The 27,821-nt window shown below is 30.1% G+C and overlaps 1 protein-coding gene across 1 annotated transcript; it reads left to right on the top strand.

Moving 5' to 3' along the window:
* The first annotated feature begins 11,409 nt into the window (after window positions 1-11,409).
* LOC124363940 (1,5-anhydro-D-fructose reductase-like) lies at window positions 11,410-20,792 on the top strand. The gene is made up of 7 exons (XM_046819212.1): window positions 11,410-11,512; window positions 15,710-15,877; window positions 16,793-16,990; window positions 17,339-17,455; window positions 17,673-17,809; window positions 20,057-20,216; window positions 20,478-20,792. The coding sequence occupies exons 1-7, from the start codon at window positions 11,411-11,413 to the stop codon at window positions 20,631-20,633; spliced, it is 1,038 nt and encodes a 345-aa protein (XP_046675168.1). The 5' UTR covers window position 11,410; the 3' UTR covers window positions 20,634-20,792.
* The last annotated feature ends 7,029 nt before the right edge of the window (window positions 20,793-27,821 follow it).

Raw genomic sequence — 27,821 nt, 5'->3', positions numbered from 1 at the left:
TTAAGAACTACTCTACTTAGTCTAGTCATACCCTTGTCTCAAGATAATTTACAGAAAACTATTGTGTGTTTTAAAAAGGCATCAATAAAAAACTGTAATAACTAAAGAAACAGGTTTTATGAAACATTTATTTAGGTTTATATTTTAGAAAGAAGTTAAATATCATGTTTATTCTACTGTCACCTACATATAACAAAATATTAAGGGTACCATTCCTCACTTAAAATTCATTACTATATTTACTAAACATCGTTTCTGTACTCATGTTTTGCACATTATTAATCGTCTGGTTCCTGCAATTAAATTATGAGATTACTTTCACGTTTACTTACTATTAATTCATATGGATATACTACATACTTTTTTGGGGGGGGGGGGGGGTGGGGGGGGGGGGGGGTGGGGGGGGGGGGGGGTGGGGGGGGGGGGGGGTGGGGGGGGGGGGGGGTGGGGGGGGGGGGGGGTGGTGTTTTCTAAATATTTTTCGTATTATAATTTGTTTTTGTATATTAAAGTAATAGTTAAATTTTCATTTTGCTCTAAATTCGTTGTATATGTTTAATTGCAAGACTGCGATAATCGCTTGACATCTTTTGTCTTCCAGATATAAGAAACATACGCTAACTATTTTTAAATTCCAGTTTTTTCAAATTTCAAATGACTAATTTTTTATTTTTATTCTTTTCTTTTTTCTTTTTTTTATGTACTAAGTGCATACTTTTAAACTAAGTATTAGTAATTTAATACTATAATATTAGTAGTAGTAGTAGTTTAAGTTGAAGAAATCCGTTTGAATATTTAATACACAAATTAAGACACTATAACAGGTCTCTTTTAATTCTGTATCTCAATAAAAGAATCACAATGACTTTTTAGATACGTCTCAAGAAGTCCGCTCTATAACAAATAAGTACGCGATATCATAATATTGTCCCCCGCAGATGAAGTAAGTTAACGATAATTTCAGAGACCGATGACTATCTGCTCTGCAATATCTAGAGTCGTATTCCCTAGATGTCAGGCGTAGCTTACACAGCCATTTATTTTCAAACATCCCTTACGACTATCTTTACTCCCTGTAGATAATCATACGAGTAACCTTTGCAATAAACTTTGTAAAATAATCCATCATTACAACAGTTACTAATAATGACAACACATACTAAACAGCACATATACAACTTACTAAATAAGGGTATATTAGTCTTTACTAAATATATTTATAAAATTTAATTACCTAATATTAAAAATTCAGATAGTACACAATGATAATAAGTGTGGAAATGCAAATGGAAAAAGGCCATAATACTGGCATTGCTTCACATAAACTTAAATAAAATTGTATAAAAGAAGAAAAATACAAATTATCTTGCTCATGAAGGTTACTGTTCCATCGAATTAGAATATAAAAACAAATCTTTATTTTAGAATTAAAAAAATTTTACCAGTATAGCAGTGTTCAAAAATACGTCGGTTAATACGTAGTTAATCAGATCATAGTGTGTAAACACACCAGGCAGTATTGTATAAAACCTTTTACACGACAGTCTCCTCTTATATCTCAGTAGGGGATGACGAAAACAGTAACAATTGTAATAGCCCAGGTCTGAATGATTATTATGTTAAATAATGAGATTTATCGAAAGCGAAATATAAAATTACAGGAACAAAGTATCAATGGGATGGCTATAGCAATCATATCTAATATTCGAAAGACATTAATAAGAAATATTTAGGATCAGAAAATAAATGTAGGACTAAATTACATGTAGAAATTACACGCAACTACTAAATTCATAAAACAAACACGAAATTAATAAAACACATGTTTATGAAATATAAAATTCTACAGTGGATAAGTAAACAAAATGTGATTTGTACAGTCGACAAGTATATAACTAAAAAATATAATATAAATTCTGTATGCGTTATATATGTACATGTTATGTAAATGCTTTTCCAAAAATGCAAATTAATCATCTATCAGGTTTTCGATGTGCAACATGAAAAGAATTATAAATACTTTAAACTAGGTACTAAATTCTACTAACCTAAATTGCCATAAATACAAAGCTAGTTGGGTATCAACATTAACATACCCTATTTGCGCAATCCGACTAAAAATAAGTTCAAATATCGTTAAGTAAATATATTTAAATAATATTATCATGCTTTGCGTACTAGGACCTCGGAGGCGAAAAAGGATTGCTAGTTAATATATGTACAAAGAATAAAAAATATAATTAATTTAAAAAAATATGAGGAATTATTAAACAATGTATTTAAGTAAATTTTAAGGAAAATATATTTCATTGAGGTTGGTTTTAAGTTCACAAATATAAATTAATTATCAGGTAAAAAATGTATGATTACATCAGAGGTTTATATGAATATGCCAAAGAAAGAAAGGATATAAAAGCAATGAAACCCATATAAATTAAGTTAATTATTCTAAAATGCTACTCCAGTGATAGTTTTGTTAATACAAAATCTGATTGTGATTAAATAACACAATCCCTAAACCCAATATCGGAACGTTGTTACAAATATAGTCATCACAAGGAACAGAAATAACAAGTACTGTGTTTGTACACCATGAGGGAAAGTGAAAAAAGAGAATATTATATGACATATTTGTACCTGTTGACGTGTTTGATTATGCTTTTTGCCAGTGATAACATGCCTAGGAGCAACAGGGGTGTGTGCCAAACAAACACAACAGCTGAATTCATGTATTTATTCTTTCAGTCACACGGGAAGACGCTATTGCATACAATAAGCAACAACGCAGTACTTTGCTCTCTTCTTATATCCTAAATTAATTTGTGATATACAATACAATGTTTCGTTGATACAGGTGGAATATTGTAAATGTTAATTATCAAAAAAGTCCATTGTTTAAGTTCAGAAATGACATGAAGATTTTATATCTTATTTTAAATTTACTTATGTTCTTATAAAATTGTATTTAAAATATTGTTTAGTATAACGATGACTTAATTTATTATTTAAACGTATTTTCGGATTTCCGAAAGATTATTTGAATGCTCATTTGTAATTGCCTCATAAGAATACATTGTAAGTACTAATTAGGAAAACATTTCCTAAATTGGTATTTAATTTAGGAGGAAAAATATAACATATAACCAAATAATTTACTGTGTTTTATTACCGTAAAATAGTCTTTAGTATACAATAAGATCAATTTAAAATAAATTTAAAAATATTTTACAGATAGTAATAATAACTGGAACAGATCTGATACCCCTAAATACTTCTATAGCCAATTATCTGCCTGGTCATATTTATTCCTTAAATTTTAAAAGTGTTCTATAAGTAGTATCGCTTATTTAAACCCCCTGTATTGAAAAACCTGTATTGTGTTTCTGAAGAAACGTAAAAACTGGATAACACTACTTTAATATAAGCATCTCTGTCGACTAATAAATGTTCTGGTATAACTATTCTAGTTATATAAAACGAGAAACTACTCAACTACATTGTATTTTTGGGTTGTTTTCAACATTTAAGTAAAGAGCCTAACAGAAATATCTGAGCATGTCTTGCACTCTCACCCCTTGCAATAAACTAATATTCATATGAAAACTAAAAGTTCTTTATAGTTTCTCATTCCATTCTTTTATCTGCCTTAGTCTAATGCTTTAGTTTTATTACCCATTTCAATAGTTTTTTATTCATCAGTTAGCAGTTTATTTTTCACTCGCCATTGAACTTTTCCAATAGCGAAGGCGAGTTGCACATTGTATCGGGAATGATGCCTGTCAAATCCCAGGTCAATGCGTTACAGACCTATAGTGAATAATATATCAATAGGCCACTGACAGACTCAACTGTAACATCATGAATTTGCTTTTGTATGTTTTAGTCGTATAGATAACGTGTTGAATGATTGAAATAATATATTTTGTAATCTTATTGGCATCGAAGTATTTAGTTAAGTTAAAGTGTTAGTGTTAGTAACTTTATAACTAAATACAAACAAATTTTTAGATATTAAATAACTAGGTTTAAAAAATTTAAACATTAAACTCGTCTATTCCATCTCATGAAGAAGCAGACTTCTTCAAACGGTTCTAAGCCTTCAAACTTTGGCATTTTTCTTAACTCTTCAAGACTTATCTCTTAAAAGATCAAGTGCTATCAAAATTACAAACTAACTTAAAGAGCTCAAAGATAACTTAAAGAGTTATGCTTGTGGAAAATTATGCAGTGTAGCGTGTAGGCGGTTTTCACTAGATAGCAGAATAAAGCTAGTCGAGTGAATGCCGCTGAGTGGTCTTATCAACACTTATAGCTACTTGTTTATCAATATTTATACAATATCTTTTTTTAACACATGTGTTGCAAAAGCTTTCATTGGAGTGTTGGTATATATTAAAGTTTAAACAGCTAAAGTAAATCTTTTACAGAATACCTCAACTCTTCTGTCTAAATGTATTTAAAAATGAATCTGATATTTTCCATATACGTAGAATTCGTATGCCAGTTGTGATGAGAAAAGTATATTACTTTATGCAATTGAAATCGTATTAATAACAAGTTCAAAAACTATGTATGATACGTCTCACGCTGCACATCTTCCTAATGTTGCATTAAAAATATACTTAGGTTTCTTTAGAATTTTTTAAGTAATAAGTGGTTTAGAGGTTTAGCGATTTTAAAAAGCATATAATATACAATTCAAATATATAATCAATGTAAAATATTGTATACAAACAACGTTAAATGTACTGCCTATACTATATATATATATATATATATATATATATATATATATATAGTATAATATAAATAATTTTATGTATGTACAAAGTATGTATAATACTATTATACGGTATAGTATAAATGTATATATATATATATATATACATACATTTATATATATATATATATATATATATATATATAAAGCCTGATGTAAATATGTATATTTAGCGTTCGTTAATGCTGGTAATATGTGTATTTTGATACATTGTGTTGTATTGGGTTTATACAATTATTGCTAATTCATATTAAAATTTGTTACTTATATTTTTAATTTATGATTTTAGAAACCTCGCTCCGTTTAAAGCCACGTCTAGACGATCAGAGTCTTAAACTGAATAAGTAAGTAAGAGACTGAGAACAATTCTGGGCACATAGCAGCGGTTTGTCGCCTTACCTCACTCAACATTCATTGCTTTGCTCTCCTACATGGTCCAACTCTACATTATTACTTTCTTTACTTACAGACAGCGAGTTGAGGGATATAATGTACAAATTCCATATTATAGTACAGATTTTTTTAATAATGCATTTATTCTGCATATTTCTCTCTTAAATTATGGTTATCTATTTAACCCCTAAAACATTACACTCTTATTCTCAGTCACGTACTAAATATTGATATGTATTATCGTTTTTGTACGCAGGGGATTCTTTTCTACGGTTTCTTTTCTACAGGTTTTTTATCTTTTCTAAGCAGAAAGCTTCATTTCAAGTACATAATACAAATTTTGTTTGATATATCGGTTGGCCCTACAGACAGATAGAAATTCCAACCCCTCTAGTGAATACAATTCTCTAAAACTCAGATATTCCTAAAACTATTTTTTTCTTTAAAACCTATGACACCTACCAAATTACCTGTTATTAATTATTACAAATTATATGAAGTTAAATATTAGAATTGTTTATTGCTTTGCACATTTATAACTTTCAGAATTAAACTGCAGAAATAGCGTAAACTGCACGTTTTGCTATATATTCTTGCTCTTAAAGTGTAGCTTCTTCATATTTTTAAACTCCACAAATTAAGATTTTTACTCCAGTTCTAAATAAATCTATAAGCAGGTAGGTATATTTTTATATGTTTCTTTAATTCGGTTATGAACTGAAAAAAGCTGTAACTTTTACATTGGTTATATTATTTTGCATTATTATGAAGAGGTATGTATGTTGTGTCATTATTTATAAAATGCATTTATTTTAATAATATACAAGATAAAAATTTTAGGATAGAACTATTGCTCTCGAAACTAGCCTGTAAATATAGATAAGGGAAATGCATATGTCCTTATAGGACTCAAGAGTCTCATTCCCTCGAGGCAAAAAAGAAGTGTTTACACATTTTATTGTTATTTATTGATTATTATCAGTTAGTTGTACTTTCTTCGTTATTACTTGGTTTTACCAATGTTTCAATTTTGAAGGTACCGTGGTAAATGAACATTGTTCGTCGAACATTCTCGGTGAATATTTTATTGCTCGCCGGCGAATGTTTGTAAGTGTGCACAGCTTGTCGAACATTTGTGGGGTTTAGATGTCACCATTTTTGTTATTCCAAAATGTTTGCTCCACGAGCGAACATTTTTAGAGTCGGTGAAGAAGCCCTTAGTATCGCATCCATTCTAGTTTGTTTTTCTGATATTGTCTCTAGTGAATTTTTTTTTCTATACACAATACTATAATAGTAACCATAAGTAAAGAACAGTTTCTGCCGGTTAACATACTTTTTGAAATTATTATGTTACATGAACAGTTTACTAAGGGATCCATGAGAGGAGAGTTATGAAGCATAAACATAATGGCAGTTTAAAAACAATGACTACAGAAACAGGTACAGACTGTAATTCTGTAACCAGAAAAGTTACATTCTATATTAGTTCAGTAAATATGAGAGAAAACAATGCTGGGACAAAGTCGTATGTGAATGGAATAAAAGAACAAATTCTGATGGGTTTAAAAGATTTCGTATTTTTAAATGACAAATATGCACCAAGTCTCAATTTCAAGAGTATGGAGTAAAAGATAGCAATTTAATGTATGGTGACGTCAACAATGTCGATCTAATATGGAACGTTAAGCTTAATTTAATGTCGAGGAAGCCTATTCAGTGAACAAAACTCTCTGATTAAAACTACCCCCCCTCGATCTGAACTCCTATTCTTTTTTGTACAACAAGTGGTAGTTCGTGGCAAATTAGAAGGCGGATACAGTCCCAATATTTCTCGCAATATTGCCTTGGCACTGATGGTGACATCAAACTACACCGTTTAAACATTGACAACAATCTCGTATTTATACAAATTAGTACTACAAAAGTGGAGCTAGACATCTCAACACCTTACAAGTTGACCTGCGACGCAAGGCCTTCTGAACTTATTCAAATTTGACGGAAACAACGTTGGGCTGGACGGCAAAAGATTCTAACTTCTTCAGGTAGTTTTCCTACAGACGGACAAATTATTTATTTCACTCTAAAATTTATTTTGCAGTAATGGACCACTTTTCAACTAGGATAGGATAAAACGGCTTTATTTTAACTGTATCTAGGCTATAAGAACATGTTACGAAATTATAATTTTATTATCTATAAATCAAGGGAAAATGTGTTTAAAAACACACATATTTTTATCCGACTTCAAAATGGAGGATTTTTGACAATTTAATCTGTTTTTATATTTATTTTTAATTATTTCTATCGATATCTACGAAACAACTGAGCAGATTTATATATTATTACTTAAATTGAAATTGTGCCCCGTAGTAGTCCAATATTTTCTTCTTTTTTAACGGTCTAACGAGTATCTGGCCATGAAACCAATTTGAAAGTTTTACATATAAAATCATATAGGCCGGACAAAAGAATGCTATTTTCCGATATGAAGTTTTCTTACCAATTCTACAATTTTGCCTTAGAACTCCTAGAAAACAACATGTATTGTTTTTGCCTCAATATATAAAAACCATCTTGAACAGGATTGATTGTAGATATTAGGATTTTATAAATCACTATGGGTTACATCATAGATGCTGTGCGAATTTCCGTACTCTAAACCAGTATTCCTGAAAAAGCTTCTGTTGAGGTATTACGAAACATGACATAGAGCAATGAGTTTCCGAGGGACGCTTTCCTCCTAAATTAAGTTTACAGAAAACGGTCCTGTATGAGTCCGTTGAAATGCTATTTGTAGAAAAAAGACGGAATTAATTGTCAATTTGTAGTTTTCTTACCTTAAACTTTCCGCATAAGACAGAAAACCGTTCGTTCTTGAGAGTAAAGTTCGGCTAGTTGTCCCCGTTGTCAATGTGAGGTCCGTTTGGAGCAATGACAGAAGGTTGTGTACTGGTATTGGAGATTTTCAAATTAAACTTTGATACCTCAGAGATGCTATAGGAGTTTTTTTCTATCTTAAACTTTCCTCATAAGACGTAAACCTTTCGTTCTTCAGAGTAATGTTCCGATAGTTGTCCCTTTTGTCAATGTGAGGTCCATTTGGAGCAATGAGAGAGGGTTTTGTACTGGGATAGGAGTATTTAAAATTAAACTTTGATACCTCAGAGATGCTATAGGAGTTTTCTTATCACGGTTAAGTATATCGTAAAACATGACATGAATCAAGAACAAGGAATAATTTGCTGAGAATCAATTTTCCAGCTAGTACCATGATTTACCTTTTTGAGTAATGTTGGTAAATATAAAACATTGTATGTTAGTATTTCGAGTGGTGACAATTATTCAGGTGGCAATTGGTGTGTTGTTTTGAGTTCCAGTTTTGGTGTTGTGTTGTTTAAATAAAATTTGGGTCCAATCTAAAATGATACAGTATATAGATTGGAAAAAAGATTTATAAGATTAAAGTTTGCTGTCTTCAATGTACCTATGGTGCAGTCATTGAAGCGAAAAATACGGTCTTGCCTCCGAATTTTTTTACTGTGAACCGATTTGCATGAAATTTTGGAATTAAGCTCATTTTACCTTTAACTTCAAAATTGAAAATGATTTGAACTCCGCCTATTATTTTGAAGGGGTGTAAACAACCCCTTAATGGAAAAATTGACATAGCCATTTTATTGCTAGAAAACATGTCTAATAGTAAGTGGTAAAATTGTAAAGTGTTTTCTAACACAATTACCTCATATGAAAATCATTTTCAACCCCTTAAAAATCTTACAACCCTTGCAAACAAACCCTAAATTGAAAAAAATCACAAAAAATACATTGGTATGACATAAAAAGATGTAAGTATAAAGTAAGTAATATTTTATACTCTCTATAATAATTATCAAATTTTTAACCCCCTTTCAACCCTTGAAAACTACCCCTTGATAAAAAATTGTTAAACTTTTTTTGATAAATGAAAAGGATTTAAATATTGTTCCACACTCTCGAAAATGATTATCATATTCTTAAGCTTTTCTACCCTTAAAACTGCCCTTAAATTAAAACAGTAAATATATATGATTAAATAATTAAAAATAATTTAATTTAGAGTAAAAAATTGCCATTTATTGAATAAAATATTAACAAATTATATAAAATTTACTCAAATGTGTTATATATACATATAGGAACGTTGGTATGTATTCATGCCTACGTTTCCAAAATATATGAGCCATATTATGTATATATATACACATTACAATAATTTTGGGTCTCTATTTTACTGCGTACTTTCACATTGCTCCAAATATTCACACTCCGAAATTTTCAGTTACTAAGTAGAAAAAAATATGATAAGTATTTGGACCATAACTCCTTCAATTTTTATGCTATCACAATTTATAAAACACCATTGTAAAGGTAATTAAGAGAGCTACAACATCCTTTATTGCAATATGTAGTAAACACCTTTTTCTCAAACGGTGAAGGGTTAAAGGGCTTAAGAGAGGCTGTGATTGCGCTGCCACGCGCTCTTTAAACAATCATATCTCCGTCAATTTTTGTTTGACAGAAAAAACAAAAAAAACCCTATCGTTTTTCATAAAATTACCTAAATCGTTTATTCCAACACTTTTATACGTATCTGTCGTCATTTTTGTAATATTATGAAAAAAGGTGGTTTCTTTTCAAATTTGAGTTTTTTTTTCAAACATGACTTTTTTGAAAAATATGTGTCCTGAAGCAGCCAAACTGATACAATCTATTAAATTCTTCATAATAAAGTTAATTCTAGGCGGAATACGATTAATTTTAATTTTGGTGGAAATGGCACTTTATGAAACCCATTGATTTAAAAGAAAAAACATTAGATGCTCCTATTATTTGCAATACAGCTCACTTATTTCAGGGCAAAAGACTTTTAGTTGTGCTCATTTTAAAGATTATTTCAAGCACTAAAAAGCACTTTTTTTATTAGAATGCCTAAAATGCATCTGCTCGCCGCTAGATGGCATTGACCACATCGATTAAATTTCAGACAAAATAAAAAAACGGATTTGATCTTTAATTTCTAGCTTAATATTGCACTTAGAATACTTTATAAAAAACAAAATTGTTCATTTTTTTACCTGATACAATTTGCTTTTTACAAAATTTTCGATAAAACGTATATTTTTGAAGATATTAGCAAAAAAACCGATGAAAAACGTGAAAAAATTGTGAATTTTCAATTGCCAATTACTTGAAAAGTATTGGATTTTTTGAAAAACTTTATAGATGATTTTTTGGTTAAAAGTAGGCCTTCTATCGATATCCGAGGTTATTTCGAAAACAAAAATTTCACCACCGAGAAGGGGTGGCAACCACCCCCAGGGTGGTTGCGGAGTTCAAATCATTTTCACTTTTGAAGTTAAGGATAAGATGAAACTAATTCCAAAATTGTATGCAATTCGGTTCACAGTAAACAAATTCGGAGCAATAATGCTTCAATGACTGCACTACTACGGGATATTTCGTCAGTTACATATCCCTATTCCACATACCGCCTTATTTAGGAACTCTTACCAAAGTTGTGAACAAATTGATGTGCCGGGTAGAAATAAATGCAATGGCTACAATCAAATAGCATTATGTTATATAAGAATTTATGTCATCTGATAATTATATATAAATTTTTTTCCACTTTAATTAACTTTTATTCCCTCTAACTCAATTTATATACCTTTTAGCTTCTTTATTTTGGTACAGGTTTTTAATAAGTTTATTTTTAAATAAAAATAGTATAAATAAATAAATAAAAACATGTAATTCCCTCTTGTCATCTTTCATGCACGTATTTAATAAATTATTAGATGCCTCTAAATACTGGCTTATCTATCTAATATATATTGTAGAATTGTAGAAATTAATGTTTAAGTTTAAAGGTAGGATCATAACAGACTATACTTGAAAACTGTTTAACTAACCGAACATCTATTGCACCACCTTAAATGTAAGCAATGTTAATAAAATAAAAGTATGACTCGTAGTCCAATATTAGTAGCCAGTCAATATATTTTAGACTCTTGTGTAATATTCGGACCACTCCATAGTAAAGAAGATTAAACCGTTTGGGTTTCTACATAGATAACGCCAGACTACGACACATGTAGAGAGGTGTTTCCTATCGGCTATCAGTGGTTGATAAGACCACTTCACAGCTGCTATATATAATGACACTGATTATTACAGTTCACTACAGACGCGACCATGGCTGCCACACTGACTAAAGCTTCAGTCATCACTTCCGCTGCGGGGATGAAAATGCCAGTTATCGGCCTTGGAACCCTGACACGAAGTTCAGAAGACAAGGTATGTCTTAACTTTACTGCACTATATTAATATTAGAAAGGTTTTATTGCATGACAATCCCAAGTTTTACAAAGATGCATGACTTTAACAATACTTATTATTTGATAATTGTTTCTCAAAACTTATATGCAAAATTTAGCTAGATGTATGGAAAACTCGAATTTGACTAAACTATGACTATGAGATGATTAAACAAATAAATAAGGTAATATTTTCAACTAACAGTACAAGCTAATATTATTTATAATGAGTTATATTTACATAAGGTTATACGTAACGTAATCTCGGATGGAAGCAAGTATAGAGGAATATTTGTATATTTTACTTAAAAGGTGTTTCATAAATTTTATTAACCGAAATATGATTTCTGGAACTGAAACATTTGAAAGGACCAACTTATATGGTTCAATGTTAGATCAGTTTCCAATATAAAAAATAAAGCACCTTTATTACAAAGAATTAATTAAAAGTTTTACAAGAAGATGGTTAGTAACTTAAATTCTTTGGCTTCTTTTCTCCTCGTAAAAGCGCATTCATATATAAAATTCAATGTTTAGAATTAAAAGTGATTCATGTTCCAAAATGTTATAAATGTTTATTCCATATTATAAAGTTAAGCGCTTAAGTTAAAATTATAACGGTCTTTGCAAGTAATAGTATAAGGTTAAATGAGTAATTGTAATATATATATATATATATATATATATATATATATATATATATATATATACAACGTAACAATATCATAATGAACCCCATATACATCGAAACATGATGTAGCTATACTATTTAGGAATATTACACTATTAGAGCAATAATAATGGAACACAATGGAAGACCCTTAAATCTTCTCAAAGAAATAAATTTATCAGCATTTATTAAGACTGTGTCTCCAATCTAGAGGTCATGTTTAATGTAAACCTGTGTAACAATTTCAAAAGCTCTAGTTAAAAGATAATTTAAGGTAATTTATATAAAACAACATTTAACCCATTCAAAATGGAAGACCAAAGTATAATAAATTGGGTAAAAATAATCACAATGCTATTTACAGATTTTCCAAGAAGATTCTCATCATTTTACACAATTATTTTTCACGTTACACATTTGGTAACATTTTTACTATGAAAAAAGAAAAGATGTGTTACTCTATTTTAAATGTATTCGATATGAAATATGCCTTACATTCAAAATATAAATCTATGTCTGAGAGTTTTTGAGTGACAGCTAATACACTACGAAGAGTATCTTTTAGTTGTCTTCCTTTAGGTATAATATCATGATGATATCAGACTACTGCAATTGCCTATTATTCTTCATTAAGTAATTAATACACGATTTTAAACTCTGATTAAACATGATTAACAAGTAAAAAATAGCTGAATCGAAAACTATCTTTATTATTGTAACATTACCTTATGTGTTCTGAATTAGGTAACAATTACAGCAGTATTCAAAACCGGGTTACCTAAATTTAATCTAATATGTAAGGATGGAAACACAGCACATATGATATTCAACCGTTGTAGTTCTCCTGACATCCAAACGTGGTAATTTGTTGGTGGTAATTACATCTCACAGCTCACATATCTGTGGTGATCCCATCCTAATGACTGAAAAACATGAGACGCTTACAGGAGGCCTTGTGTATTGATTCTTGCAGTATTCTACATGTCTAAACCAAGTACCAAGAATTTGCACTTGGGCACCATGCATGTCATAGTGATTGTTATTTTCCTCGATAACATCTTTTTCCATACAGACTTGGTACCCGATATTCTTATACTTAAAGTTATATGTTATATAAGTAATATGTTAAAGTAGTTTTCATTAATATATAATTTATGCCGTTACAATATAGCATGTTATGTGCAGGGTTGGAGTTTGAATTTGAAATTAAAAAATATTGAAATTAAAGTATTGACTCGTTTTATTTGTTTTGAAATGTAACTAAACTTTACCGGTTATTACGACCTTGGTTCACGTCTTTCATGGTACCATGGAGTAATCAATACACGATTTTAATCTCTCACTAAAACATGTTTAAGAAGCAAAAAATAGCTGAATCAAAAAGTATCTATATTTTTATAACGTTACCTTATTTGTTTTGAATTAGGTAAAAATTACAGCAGTACTCGAAAGCGGGTTTTCCAAAATTTAATGTAATATGGAAAGGATGGAAACACAGTACGTATTATTTTTACCCGTTTTAGTTCTCCTGACATTCAAACAGTGTAATTTGTTAGAGGTAATTACAACTCACTAGCAAATATGACACTAACCCATTTTAGTTCTCCTAACATCCAAACGGGGTAGTTTGTTTGGGGTAATTACATCTCATATATCTGTAGTAATCCCATTCTAATGACTGAAAACCATAAGACGCCTACAGGACACCTTGTATATTGATTTTTGCAGTATTCAACAAATCAGAAAAGAGAATTTGTAGTAGGAACCATGCATATCATATTGATTATTATTTTCCTCGGCAATATCTTTCTACATACAGCCTTGTTACCCGGTATTCTTATACTTAACTCTTAAATTAATTTTCATTAAGATCTGATTTATGCCTTTACAATATAGCATGTTATGTACAGGGTTGTAGTTTAGATCTGAAACTAAAAATAATTGATATTTTAATTTTAGTATTGCCTCGTTATATTTGTTCAGTGATGTAACTAAACTTTACCGGTTTTGTACTAAATTTGTGAATCGTACACATTAGAAAGCAATACATTAAGAGATGACTGTATTCAATGAGACGTCCGCTTTACGTTGGTACATCAATCAATTCAATTGTAAAATGTCATTTACCGAGATATACTACTCTTATGTCTATTCAGGTTAAGTGTGCATTACTGATTGCATACTTTGTTCTAAAATCTCAAATATCATTGTGAAGTATGTACAAAACATTGTAAAAGATTAATCTAATTTTATATATTTTGAAACACGTGCTTGGCATTTTACGTAAGGTATACAATGTATCATATTGCATGTTTTGTGATAATTAATATTGGTTATTCTGTTATAGCTATGATCTTTAAAAGCATGTTTAACTTTCGAGGCTGTCTGTTTATATAAATAGTGGTAAAATTTTGATGAAAACTTCGCTTTCAAATACTAGCGATGAACAATGCATTCTATTTTCCCGTAGTAATATATAACCTTGCCATTATGGCATGTTTAACCATTTAAATGCTGATAGAGGTGAAACATTTTATAAGAAATGTTAAAAAGGGCAAAAATAATGTATTTTTGAATTTCTAAAATTGTGTTGGTAATAATAATTTGTATAGGGCTTGCATTTTCTAAAAGTCAAAAGCTTAACCACAAGAATAGCATGTGGAAATTAATGTATGATTTAATATTATCAGTTAATACAATTAGATACATCATATGATCATTGTAAGTTAAGTACAATATATTTCTTATGAATCAATTTAATATACGATTTACTCATACTCGTTGTTGTCTGTACTGTTTTGTGACAGACAATCTGTGAAATGTGTACTGTACACATACATGCACTCTATTATAAAGTGTTCTAACACTTAAGCATTAAGTTCAACAAAAACTTAATTTTAAAGACAAGTTTACATCATTACTTAGCTTAGAATAAGCGTTTTAAATTTTTTGTTTCGCTGTTTAATAAACTTAAATATCTTGTAATTGCAGTTTATTATGTGCATTCGTTTTGAAAACTCATTAAAGTACCTATTCCATAATACAAACGAACAATTTTAAGGATTTTTTAAAGGCATTATACAAATTCGTTTAGTTGTTGTTAAAAATTTATTTACAGGGATTATAACATTGAAAATCAAAGATTTTAAGAAGACCTCGTAGTAAATTTATAAACAAAGGGGTTAATAGGAGTTTAGAAAGTCTTTTGTTAAGATTAATTAATTATTATAATTTAATATGTGTTTTTTTTACATTTGAACTATTATAATAAAAGTAATAATGTTAGTTGAACATTTAGCAGCTACTTACCACCTTCTATCTAAACAGTGTTTTGCTATTTGTAACTTAATACTTATTAATATTTTACAATTATTTATTTTGGTATTCAAATGAACTTAGACCATTACACATATTGCAAAGTTTAATGTTTCTAAACAATTCCATATCTTGAAAACACTGAAGGAATCTGTATTTTCCACTTTATTAAATGTATATGTGTTTCCATAGATCAGTGATGACGAAGTGGGAAGAGTTATCGACATGGCTATAGAGGCCGGCTACAGACACATAGACACGGCCTACATGTACAACAATGAGGCGGCCATTGGGAAAGCTCTCAAGAGATGGCTGGACAGTGGGAAGATTAAGAGGGAGGAACTTTTTATCGTTACTAAGGTAAAATAGAAGTATCAAAGAACTATATATTAAGGATTTTGTTGTTCTTCAGGAAATTTTTTAATATTAATTATTTCTCAGAATTGTATATTATTAAGGTTTGGTTAAAATAAGGGTCAGTTATTTCTAAGTAAACATTGGTATGTAATCTTTCCTTAACCATTTTTAAGTAGTTAACTATATTTCCCAAAGTAGAGTGCGTCAAACTATTTATATGACTTGAATTGCGTCTAATATGGAAACACAGGTCTTTTATAATTGTAGTATTTACATACAATTAATTTTTTGGGAGGCACAAGCATTAATAGCACCGATCAGAAAAGTTTGTAATATTAACATAATAAACATTATTTAAAACAAGGAAATAGTTAACATTATTGTAAATAAGAGCTCGCCGTCACGCACAGGCCTCGGCCCATGTGGCGGTATTTTCAATATTGTATCCTTGGAACTGTAATTATTGTATATTTGAAATTAAAGATTAAATGTATTTTATTTAATAATAACCTTCCGTATATCATTTGGAGGTGTGCCCTTCGTTATAAGTATTAAATTTTACAGTACCAGCCTTATATACTCAATTTCTTAAGGTCTAAAGGCATAATACAGTATGCCTAAAAATAAATTTCAAACAAAGAATATTACTGTAATAATCGGAGAACGTAAGCGATGCCAAGCGAACATGGGAAAAGGGTTCTACATTATCACCTATCATATTTGAAATATCGGTTGAATAACAAGTTACCAACATAGAAAACAGTTACTAGTACCGACGTGTTTGTTGGTTTAAGAACATACGGTTTAGTTAAGAGCAGTAAGTACAATTAATTGATGTTTTAAGGACATTACCAACAATTATTTTAATTTAATAATTGCTTTTATTTTAATTTTACTTTATCTCTATGTTTGTTACAGCTACCAATGGTTGCAATGAACAAGGACTTAGTGGAAGAATATCTTCTACGATCTCTAAAATCACTCCAATTAGATTACATAGATCTGTTCCTTCTGCATAAACCTGTAGGTTTCCAGCCTGGAGAAGTTTTATTTCCATTAGACCAGAATGGATACCTGAAACTAGACATGAACACTGATCACGTGGCTATCTGGAAGGTAAGGCTTTAATGTTTTTAATTTTATTTTATTATTCCCTTCAATACAGAAATGTCTTATTGCTATGTTGAATATACGCTACTTTTACTTTCATATAATTTTATATAATAGCTATTTTAGTATGGTGGTATTTCAAAATTGATATTACACAAAATGCGTCCTATTTACTGAAATATTCATTCTGACCGCTTACTTGGTCTCTAGAAAACAAAAGTGATGCATTATTATCATCTGATGTATGCAATTTATACTTGTCCTGAAATTGCTTCCCCCACGCTTAATAATTAGGGAAATATTTTTTTATAGTTGATTCACTAATATGTAAACAGCAATTATTGTATTTTGCAGGCTATGGAAGCGCAGGTGGATGCTGGCAGGACCAAGTTTATCGGAGTGTCTGACTTCAATATTCGCCAAATGGATCGCCTGATGAAGATTGCCAGAATCCCTCCTTCCACAAACCAGGTGCAGTTAAAGTTTCCCCGTAATGACTAAACTAGCCTTTTACAAGATGGTTTTTGTCAATGAATTTTTTTATAGATTGTATAACGCGTTTTGTAATTTGTGTGAAATGGGATGATGAATAATGCGTAAAATAATTTAAATCGTAATACTCGTGTTGGTTTTGTCATTGTATATTAATGACTAACAAAAATGAATTGTAATATTTTTTTTGGAACAGGTTGAATGCCACTTATACTTCCAGCAGAAAGAACTACGAGAGTGGGGAGAAAAGCACGGAGTACCTGTCACCGCCTACGCCTGCCTCGGCTCTCCTGCTGCGGTCTCCGTCTTCAACGGACCCAAGAACATGACGGAGTGAGTACAAGAAAGTAACATCATGTATTTAAAAATTTTAAAGTTATATCGTCCATATAATTTAATTGAGAAACTGCTATGAGTTTTCTTGTTAATGTCCAAGAAATCAATGTAAGCTAGTTAGGATGAAACTTTTAATGTTCTTCTTAAAAAACAGTTCATGGTGTTCAAATCAAAGTTAAAAACAGGAGATCAAAGCTAATCTCCTTCTTTCTTTCTCTTCTACCACTTCCTCTAACAAAACAAGATAGAGATGAAATTGAGGTTGTGAAAAAAGCATAAAGTTCTGGTGCTTGTGCGATTATTTCAAATCAGACTGAAAATTAAATGGATCATTAGTCGCAGGATAGACTATTAATTGAAGTGTGTGATGAAGACGGTACAGACAAATGGGAAACAAATTGAAAATAAAAGATTAATAAATAGAGAGCTAAGAAGCCAATGCGGTAGACACTTGTAATTATGGTGTGCGGCGTGAGTTTGGACCATAGAGACAAGGATGTAAGTAATAAGTGAACAATAGAAACATTGAAGGATACCATATGCGTAGGAATTTTAAAAGGGATTTGACATTTGGGATGATAATTATAATGTAAGAGAAGTATCAGGAAACCCAGTACACAAGTTCACCTTGTAGTATTCTATCAGGATTTTGAATACGCCAAGTAAAAGTAAAGGAATGGAAGGATTGTACGGTCAAGTCTGATACAGGCTTGGCAAGATGACTCAGAGATTCGGCCACGTAGTAGAGCACTGTAATTAGACGAATTTGTCTTTAACTGTCTGTAGCAAATAACTCAATTTCGACGAAACAGTAAAGAAAATATAGGCTGCGGAAACTGCAAATAGAACGACTATAGCCACAATCCTGCTTGGAAAAATGAACAATGTACGAAAGGGCTGTACAGAAGTAAACATTAAGGTTATCAAGTCCAGTAAAATATATTTTTTATAAAAGGAAGAAAGAAAAAAAGGGAAATATAAACTAACAACTTATGATTTTTAGCCTTAACAGCGTTGGTGGGTGCTGGAGAGATGTGTATGGCTGTATGCAATGCAAAATGTTAAAACGTATTAGAGGAAGGAAATAATGAACGTAAAATAAGCCTGGAAACAGGTATACATTTTTCCGGCTGTGTAGTAAGGACCAAAATATTTTACATAACATATATCCCGCTTTCTATCCGATTATTGCGCTTAGGAACTGGGAATCACGATTGGATTGACGAAATAGAACCGTAAAATAGAAAGTTTAATCCGCAAACTGAACAGTGTTTTCTTTAACTATTGATCATAGAGGAAACGCATGGTTGGCTCAAGTACAATTTTGGTCTAAATTTGTTAATAGAATAAATCTTTCATTTAAACATGATTTGGTGCTGCACCAAGTTTGTAAACTGAACTTATTGATGTTACCTAGCAGTTTAACATATTAGTTTTACCATTCCTTGTTTAAATTGATGGTATCGAAGAAAATATATCTCTATATATAGGTGTAACTGGTAAGGGAAATCCAATGCCTTGTCTTTAAATATCATGCTTTAACATGTACACTTAACAAATTTCTTTGTTTCAAATTCTCTTGTTGCCAATTTGTTCGCCTACAAGCTCAATCATAGTTTTATAGATTGTGCATTTATAATTTAAATATGACGCATTCTTAGATATAATATTTACACTTATTGAGCTAAGAGGCCTAAATATACTACTGTACAAATCTAAGCGCTATGCCTTCGCTTTCTTGTTTTATTTATTTCGCAAGTGTTATTATGTATTAAAGCAACAAACTAGTAAGCACTTCAAAGAAATTTACTCCCACAAATTTATCAATACGTAGCCTATTTCATCACATCCAGTACTTAAAACTAAAGTATAACAATATCAAACTAGCAAATATAATTTTTTTAGACAAGATACGTTTTTCATTCCAAATTCAAAGACACAGTTTTGTGTTAGGACTTTCTGTACTTGTTTTCCCCCTTGATTTTTAGTTACACAATTTTATTTTAGGATTAATTTAAAATATTAAAATAAAAACCATAAAAGATATAGCATAAGAGTGATGTTTATGTTTACGGCACTAATTATATGTGTTTCCAGTGTCAGTAGAAGAGATTGTATGCAGGTATAATCTACTCGTATATCAAAACTCCTAATTATGATGGCCACCTATTTGGAGGCAATGATTTCAGAAATTCAATTTTCTAGGTTCAAAAAATTGACGTAATATGTATAATCTGTTTGAAGGTCTCAACTCAAATCTCCAATGACAGAAGATGATGTGGTGCACATAGCCAAGGTCCACAAGAAAACTGTAGGCCAAATTCTGCTGAGACACCTGCTGCAGCTTGGGGTGGCGATCATACCGAAAAGTTCTAATCCTGAACGTCTTAAACAGAACCTGGATGTTAGTATACGTCTTTGAGTCCTTATTTATTATTTTATATTTATTATATTATTTTATTCTAATTTTTCTATTTGTTACTACTAAAAAATGCACATTGTTTAAACATACAACTGATAGTTATTAAAATAATACTATTAATTTTAATACGGTTTCTTCTAAATTGACGATGTTATGTCCGTAGTACTATTCGATATATTAAATAATTATAATTGTCAAATTTCATCTAGTAAAATGTCCTTTAATTTGTTGTTTATCTTGCAGATATTTGACTTCCAACTGTCCACTACGGAAATGGCGAAGCTGAATGCTTTGGATCAAGGTGAAGAGGGTAGAAAGTTTTTCGTGTCAAACCTTGGAAAAGGATACGATACTCATCCTGAGTGTCCTTATCCTAAGTGCCCTGAGCATCGTAATTAGAGAATTTTCCGTAACTTGTATGTTTCGATACACCTAAAATATATTATTTATTATTATGAGTTCTCCTATAATAATAAATAAATATTTTAAGTCATACCACTGGCACTATTGTGAATAGTGATTTGTATAAATGTCAATAATATACAATATAATATTCAAGATTTTGCATACTTTATTCCAAAACTTTTTGATAAATCTCCTGTTATTTTAGAGGTTATAGAATTTATATCAATATCAATGATTGGTACGTTATATTACTATACAATATAATGAAAATTTTTTTTCATAACATTTCAAATAAAAATTTGGATTTGTTTTCAAAGATTATAGAAATTGTGATTTCGAAGTACGATTTATAATGTAGTCGTATGGATATTCTAAAGTCTTTTCAGTGTTGTTGGTAGAGTATATGTTACTTTAACGAAATTATAGCGATAATGTGAGTGTCCTTATCCTGTGTCCTGAGCATCGTAATTGACGGACAATTGTCCGTCTAATTTGAATGTTTTGATACTGTTACAGCATAAAATTTATTATGTTGTGTTCTCCTATGATAACAAATTAATGTGTTAAAGCATACCACTGGCAACCGTAATAAATTTTCCTAATTAAAATTAAACTGGCATTAAACAGCTGTTGACAGCTATTATTCGACAAACTTTCTGAAACATCTGTTTACATTGCTAATGAAAATAAAAAGATAATGGTGGGTGACTTATTGTGACAAAAACCTGGGGTGAATTTAAACGACCAGAACAGACTCATATTGACCGCAGCATCTTTTTAGATGTAAGATACACTTTCGTCATTGGGATAAAAAGGCTAATTCTTATTGTTACTGAAACCATCGAATAACTTCAAAAAATTATAATGGAATGTGGGAGAGAAATACTAATCTTATTAAAACTGTTTCACTTTACGACTTCGGGATCCCAAACCTCTGTTGTTTAAACAAATCTAAATTGGATCAGTAGATTAGATAGCTTTGAGTGACTATCGATTATCTCTATACTGTTTATTATGTCATAGAAAAAAAATACATAGATATATTTTCCAGTTTTTCAACAGAAAATTGCGTGCGAAGCGGTGGGTAACTGCTAGTATATTTATAAATGAATTATACTGCGTATGAGAATAGTATACAAGTAACATCATGCGTTAAAAAGATGATATAGTAAAACTGAAAATGTGTTTTTTTTTATTTACATTACTGTCATATTAAAGTGTTTGTTATGATATAATACAAAATATGTTTATAATTAAACTAGTTTCTTTGATTGTTTTAGTTACAAAATTTCAAATTTTTCTAAATAGGAATGAAATTTTAACATTACAGTAGTAGTTCAATTGTATATTCAGTTGCCTTCTATTTTAATAAATATTGGAGTGGTAATAAAATTTAATTACTATCGTAGCTACACGATGTAACAACGTCTGAATGCATGTGTGACGTCAGGCTTTCATTCAATGTGGAATTGAGTATTAAATTGGTAACATCTCCCTTACTGATAAATATACACTTCCTGTTTTGGTATATATTTAATTTAGCCCTGATTTTTCTCTTTGAGGTTGTGAATTAATATATTATTAATCTAAGTTAAAGTTCATTTAATTAAGTTTCAATATACCAAACTTTTGGAACATGAGTTTTCGAAGTAGGTGCAAAGCCTAATTTATTTATTGCCAACGGACATACATCTCCATTTTATATACTGTGATAGTGAACTTACAAGCAAAGTAACCTAACAGTAAATACCGAAGGGTTAAATGGACGTGTGGGTGGCTGAGTAGACAAGTGACAGATCAGTGTATAATATCAATAATGGTAACTAAAAGCAATAGATAACTTATACTATAATTATTAAAGCAAGATACGTGACTTTTAAATAACAGGATTAGTGACAGAAATGAGTAGTTTCAGCCCAAAAGACAAAGACAATAATTCTATTATAATTATGACATTAATATGAAAAAATAAACTATATAATGCTATGACCTAAAGAAAAAGCGTTATTACCTGTCACCGACCTATAAAAGCTTTATGTATGGTACTAGACCACTGGTAACTCTAAGTGGATGATTATTAGAGACTGACTACTGGTGAATACTATTGAAAGAATTCTAGAGACTGATAACTTGTACTACTTCCTAAACGTTTCAATTTATATTTCTTTACTAACATTTTAAACTGTTGAACCACTTCTGGCCTCAACATTAAAAAAAGTTGTGAAAAACATGTAGGGATTAACATTTTAAACCATTGAAATGCTTACACACCATTAAGAAAACTTTACAAAATATATTTTCATAAAGTGTATGTATCACCGCAAAAGTTGTAATACAGGTAAATCTGTAATAGGTCTTAGAGGTACTCTCCATTTATTATTTCGGTAGGTTTGCTCTTTATTACTTAATTAATTTTAATCTGATATGTTAATGCTAGTATACGTGGTGTTCCAAAATTAATGGGTTTACATTTTGAAATGTTTAGGCTTAATCCATGGTCTTTACACCAATCTAAAATATTTGAGAGGTCTGCATTCAAAGAATGTATGTGCAGCTGCAAATCGTCTGCATAGAGCATTGTGTCACAAAATACAATGTTATCGGTCCGATTATCCGATTATCGGACGGTATCTGTTATCTATTTATATAAAGTGAGAACAATAATGCAGAGAGAGTTCAGGCTTGAGGCAGACCAACTGGGTTAATATCCCATTCAGATAAGGAACCGTTTGTTGTTTTTACACATTAATAGTGATCACTCAAGTAAGAATCCAACCAATGAATGACTCTCTGACTAAAATTATAGGACTCTAATATTGGTGATAGTAGACCGTGATCGATCCCATCCAAGGCTCAGCTAAAGTCTAATAACATTAAGATTGTCACTTGTCAATTGTCCATGGTTGCCCTGATATCGTCTGTTAACCTTACTAGTGCTGTGTGAGTGCTATAATTAGTTTTATATCCATACTGAAATTTACACAATATATTATTCTCTATGAATGTACAAATTTGTCTATATAAAAGCTTATCTAGAATTTTACCTAGAACACACAGTATATTTATGGTTCTATAACGCTTATATTCTAATGGATTACCTTCTTTTTGATAAAGGCAAAATCATTGCTTTTTTCCATTGCTCAGGGTATATACAGTTTGATAAAGATTTATGACAAATAAGGCATCTTTTATTTCTTAAAAAATTTATTAAATAAACTTTAGTTGAATTCCATCATGTCTAACAGCATTTGATGAAATTGTAATTACTTCCTTGTGTATAATATCACTATTTACACTGTGAAATTAGAAAACACAATGTACATCCAAATTTAATCTTAATTGCTTATAATATTTTGTTAATCCAACATTGATCTGGTTATCTACGGCACAAAAATACTTATTAAATTCATTGATTGACAACAGGGTCGATAAACACTTAGGTGCTTTACCTTCACCCTAAGGTGAAGGTAATTATATATATATATATATATATATATATATATATATATATATGTATATTAATGTAATGAAAATAACTAAAACCCTTTAAATTTAAACTTTTTATTACATACACGTGTTTCGGTTTTTAACCATCTTCAGTGTACATTAACATCTAAATAAATAATAAACAATTAGATATATATATATATATATATATATATATATATATATATATATATATATATATAATTTCAATAAACATTGACTTGCAAAAAGTACTTGCTCCGCCGGGACTCGAACCCGTATCTCTCACATGCTGGGTGAATGTGCTACCATTACATCACAGAGCCCTCACTTTTACGATTCAATTATTTTATATTTGGCCGTATCTGTCACAAATGCGTGTAAATAACCAAACCAACATATCGGAAAGCCAAGTACCTGTCAAATTACTAACTTCTAACTTTTTGAGGATTCGTCATATGGCTTTGTGATCGATCTCGGCCTCTTGTTGCTAACTCTTATAACAGCTCTGACACAAGAATCCCTGATTTCTTAAATACTGTAACATTTACTAGGTATTCATAATTTCAAATAAACTTGGAAATATAAAATTTATTATAAACGAATTTAAATATTAAAACACAGTTTCTTAATGTGACATGAGTAATTTAACAAATGAATTAATTTATAACAATACAACGAAAAACACCTCATGAGTAATGTAAAGATAAAATGAAAGTCTGTATGATAACACAAATGGTTCAAATAATCAACTATAAACAACTTACAATCTTGTAACTAAAGAATTTTACGTCTTGTACGTCGAAGATTTTTATTACGACTTTTTAGAACACATAATAAGACTTTAAAAATTTTAAGCAAATCTAATTTGAGGAGTAAATAAAGCTCTTTAGTACAAGGGTATTATGTAGTGGAAACGAGAAACGTGTGTTCCTCTGAAAATATGTGTTACAACTGCCAGCCTGTATTGCTTAATCACGACTAACTCTATCGCCCGTATGCGTCATCCCCTCTATCTACCTGGTTAAACCTATGTACACCAATTGAATCGAGATCACCTTTTGGGGAGTTGTTTATTTATCCGTTTATCTGGCGATGAATAATAAGTGTTATTGAGCAGTAGATTCTGTTTTTAGAATTGATCTTTCCTTATAAGTTAACGTGTTATGAAACAGCCCGTTCTTACATTTACTCTATTTTTTATTATTATTGTTAACCAAGTTTGATGAATTGGTTTTAATTCAGTTTCCTGAATGGGTCATTAATATGTTATTTAAGTATTCAACCATTCCAACACTATTTTTTTTATTTTTTTGAACTGCTTGCGTATGTTTACCTTTTTACGAGTTACGTAAATAATAACAAACATATATTATTCTAATTATGAGTTTCTTAAAGTTTACGAAACTCTTAATACGATTACGTAATAACTTATGAGCTCAACTAGCTTTTTCTAATATTATATAGATAAAAGTATTCTACATACTTATGCTGTAATAGTAATTTTTTATTTCCTTTGGTAGATAATATGGAAACTAGTCTTATATTAGATTTTTGGACAATAACATATGTATTCTAATATGTTTTGGCATAAACATGAATAAAATCAGATTTTTTTAACTTCTTTAATACTTTCGTTATATTTTTATAAAAAAATTCCTTTCGTTGATTATAGTGTTTTCAAAGTTGCTTTAGTTCATCTAATGTAAACGCATTTAGGTTATTTAGTCCTTATATATATATATATATATATATTATATATATATATATATATGTAAGGATCCTTTAATTTATGCAAGTTAAATTTATATTTATGTAAATGAAGTACATTAATTGAAATATTTCATTAATTTATACTGCACTTAACTTCTATATGGCACAAGATTGAAAGAGCTGATGTTGATATATTTATAAATAATGTTACTTATAAATGGTTAGTTATGATATATTACATTTTAAATGTATTATAGAATACTTCCTGCGTTGTCATATGTCCAAGCGATTAGTAAATCTTTACAATAAAGAAGAATTTGGGATTGTTAAAATCTCCTTCGCAGGAAATACCTTTTCCATGGTTAAGTTTGACTAGGTACGGAGAATTATGCAATCTCATGGTGGTTTATAAGGCTATCGCCACAGTTGGTTGATTAAGTTTATTATCAGCGTGGATATAATATTTTTTCTCTTAGATTCAATAAAATGTTTATTCTCTTCATATGAAGTATAAAAAAAGGAATAAAATTCAACAATAACAGAGGACGGTACAGGTCGGAGTGTGTCGATCTTTCACAAAGGAATCAACCGATCTGCGGGAGTAGCTACTTATTTCGCTGTGTGGCGAAAACACGTGACAATCTGACACTATCGGCCTTGAAATCTTACGATAAATTCGGTGATTGTACTCCTCTTCATATAGTTTCCCCTTCTTCGTCAACGAAATAATTTGTTGTATTAATAAATAAGAGATAGATTGATTAACGCTTGTTGCGTTCCTTGTTTGCCGTCAAAGAATGTTTAAATATTTGCATGATTAGTTACCATCAGTAGTTTTCAGTGCATATATGAATAACAAATTAGTAATTAAATAAATTTTACAGAAAATTATTACATATTTCAATATATTTTGAGGGATTTATATCGTTTTTAACGCAAATTTTCGTTTTAAAACTTGGATAATCTCTTGGAAATGTATCAAAATTCATTAAATATCAAACTTATGTATTCCAGTTATTAGGAACATACGTTTATTATTCTTATATCACATGTTTTTTTTATTTAAAACAATAACTTTTTATTACAATTACTTTATTTCTTTTTTCGCCATATTTATTTTTAAGATATTAAGTGTACACCTAAAACTCGTTTAATAAATCCGTTTGAATATTTAATAGACAATTAGGACACTATATCATGTCCCTTTTCATTCCTTATCAGAGTAATAAAATTTAACGCACTCTTTCGATATGTCCGAAGAAGACAGCTCTACGACAAATAAGTACGCGATACCACAATTTTGTCCCCTGCAGATGACAGTAAGTTAACGATACTATGAGAGACCGGTGACTATCTACCCTGCAATATCTTGAGTCGTATTCCCTAGATGTCAGTTGTAAATTACAGACTCATTTATTCTCAAACATCCATCTTTACTATCTTTATTCCCGTTAGATAATCTTACGAGTAACCGTTGCAGAATCCGTTGTAAAACAATCATTATAACAGTTACTTATGAAGATAACACATATTAAACAGTTCATTTAAAACTTACTAAATAAGGGTAACTTAGTCTTCCCTAAAAGGCTTCATAAAAATCAAGTACCTAATATTAAACAATTCACATAGTGCACAATGAGAGTAAGTATATTTCAAATGGACAAAAGCCACAATACTGGACTTGCTGTACTTAAACATAACAAAATACAATTTTGTAAAAGAAGTAAAATAAAAATTATCTTGCATAGGAAAATTGTTGTTCCAGCGATTTCGAATACAGGAAGCTAATTTTTATTTAAGAATTTCTAAATATTTACTAGTATACCGTGGTTTTAATAATACGTAGCTAAATATGTAATTCATCAGTAAGTGGTGAGTTTTCAGACAGTATCGAATACAATAATTGACACCACAGTCTCCACTTATCTTAGTCGAGGAAGTCGGATACAGTAAAAATTTTAAGTAAAATGTTAATTGGCCAAAATGATTATTCTGTTAAACAAA

Source organism: Homalodisca vitripennis, chromosome 5 (genome assembly GCF_021130785.1).
Source record: "Homalodisca vitripennis isolate AUS2020 chromosome 5, UT_GWSS_2.1, whole genome shotgun sequence".
Taxonomy (NCBI): Eukaryota; Metazoa; Arthropoda; class Insecta; order Hemiptera; family Cicadellidae; genus Homalodisca; species Homalodisca vitripennis.
The sequence above is the reverse complement of the archived record's forward strand: the minus strand, read 5'-3'. Positions and strand labels throughout refer to the sequence as shown.